This window comes from Pteropus vampyrus, unplaced genomic scaffold (genome assembly GCF_000151845.1).
Source record: "Pteropus vampyrus isolate Shadow unplaced genomic scaffold, Pvam_2.0 Scaffold60, whole genome shotgun sequence".
Classification (NCBI taxonomy): domain Eukaryota; kingdom Metazoa; phylum Chordata; class Mammalia; order Chiroptera; family Pteropodidae; genus Pteropus; species Pteropus vampyrus.
This window is the reverse complement of record NW_011888841.1, coordinates 618550-620047: the sequence shown is the minus strand read 5'-3', so window position 1 is coordinate 620047 and position 1498 is coordinate 618550. Positions and strand designations below refer to the sequence as shown.

Sequence of the window (1498 nt, the reverse complement as noted above, 5' to 3'; positions counted from 1 at the left end):
AACACTACTAAACTGTACACTTAAAAATGGTTGAGATAGTACATTTTATGTTACCTGTTTTTTATCACAATGAAACACAATTAGTTCACCACACTTCACTCCCATTATTGTCGCTGCCATTTTTGTGATGAGGCGGAAAAGGACAGGAAGAATCATCTGCCCACACCCGGTCGGTGAGTCGGGACGCTTCCTCCAGCGGCGTCCTGACCACGAGGCACGAGCAGATACTACAGGGCTGAGGCTTCTGGGACGCAGACTCTGCCCAGCTGCCTCTCAGGCCCAGGGTGGTCACCGCCCTGCCTGAGGCTTGACCGTTTCCTCCTTTCCTAGCCGCCATGGTGTGGACGGTGGGCATGGCCAAGCTGGACCCCTCGTCTCAGGGAGCCCTTCAGCTCCCCTACAACCCGGAGATGGGTGAGTATCGGAGCTGAGAGCGTCTCGTCGCTGGGTGCACCTGCGCCCAGCTCCGCCCGGCCCGGCCTCACCTCTCAGGGGGTCACGAGGCCCGGAGGAGCAGAAGTGAACACTGACCCTCCTGGCATCTTGGGGACTGCATGAGGGTGGGACTTTGGTCTTTGCCTCAACCCCATTTCTCTTCCTTTCCTTCCCTTCCCTTGTTATATGCAGTGGAGAATCTGTCTCTCTGTGTCAGGGCCGGCGGGTGAGGGCCCGGAAGCCCTGAGCTCACGCTTCATGCCCCGTCACTCAGAGAACGGTCTGACTGGACTTTCTTCTCTCTCCCTTTGCCTCTGCTCCCCGCATGGTGATGATGGTTGTCTCCTGCTGCCGAATGCCCAGAAGAAGACTCCTATGACAGTTTTGGGGAGCCCTCGTACCCTGAAGTCTTCGAACCCCCGCTGCCCGGCTACCCAGGGGAGGAGCTGGAGGAAGAGGAGGAAAGTAAGGTGCCCGTGTCCCGATGGTCCGCGTGGGCCCGGGGGTGGGAGTGGAGGGTCCAGGTGGGGGGAGGCATGAGGGAAAAGGCCCTTCCGCATCAGAGATGGCGATGCGCAAGTCAGGGAAGCCTGCAAAGGGAGGGGCCGTCGGCAGGCCATGGGGACCTGCGCATCCAGGCTAAACCATGTGTTTAACAGCATCATCGAGCACCAGCTGGGGGGTGCCTGGCTCTGGTGGACCCACATCCGGCAGATGTGGACCCTGCTTGTGCACACCCTGTGAGCCAGGGAGCACTGTGGAGGAGGACGTGACATGGGGAAAGCTGATGAGCTCTTGGCCTGGTCTTAGGAGGTCAGAGAGTTACCCGAGGAAGCAACTTCTGAGCTGAGCTCCAGAGGTTGAGCCACAGCAGTAACACAGGTGGGGGAAGGGTGCACCCCTCCAGCGGAGGGGACAGTAGGAGCAGAGCCCATGAGGCAGAGGGCACATGGCGAGTTAGAGGAAGCGAAGGCAAGATGCCGAGAAGTTCAGAGGGGGCTGGAGGCAGGCAGCGGTCTGAGGAGCCTCCGAGATCAAAATGGAATTCTAGTCTATGTCCCAT

General features: G+C 59.0%; 1 protein-coding gene across 1 annotated transcript in view; it reads left to right on the top strand.

Moving 5' to 3' along the window:
- PSEN2 (presenilin 2) overlaps window positions 1–1498 on the top strand; it is a gene marked incomplete at its 3' end in the record, with an annotated part of 23983 nt that overhangs the window by 18429 nt on the left and 4056 nt on the right. The window contains exon 9 of the mRNA XM_023531029.1: window positions 799–900. Within this exon, the coding sequence (XP_023386797.1) occupies window positions 799–900 (102 nt within the window). The remainder of the gene's footprint in view (window positions 1–798; window positions 901–1498) is intronic.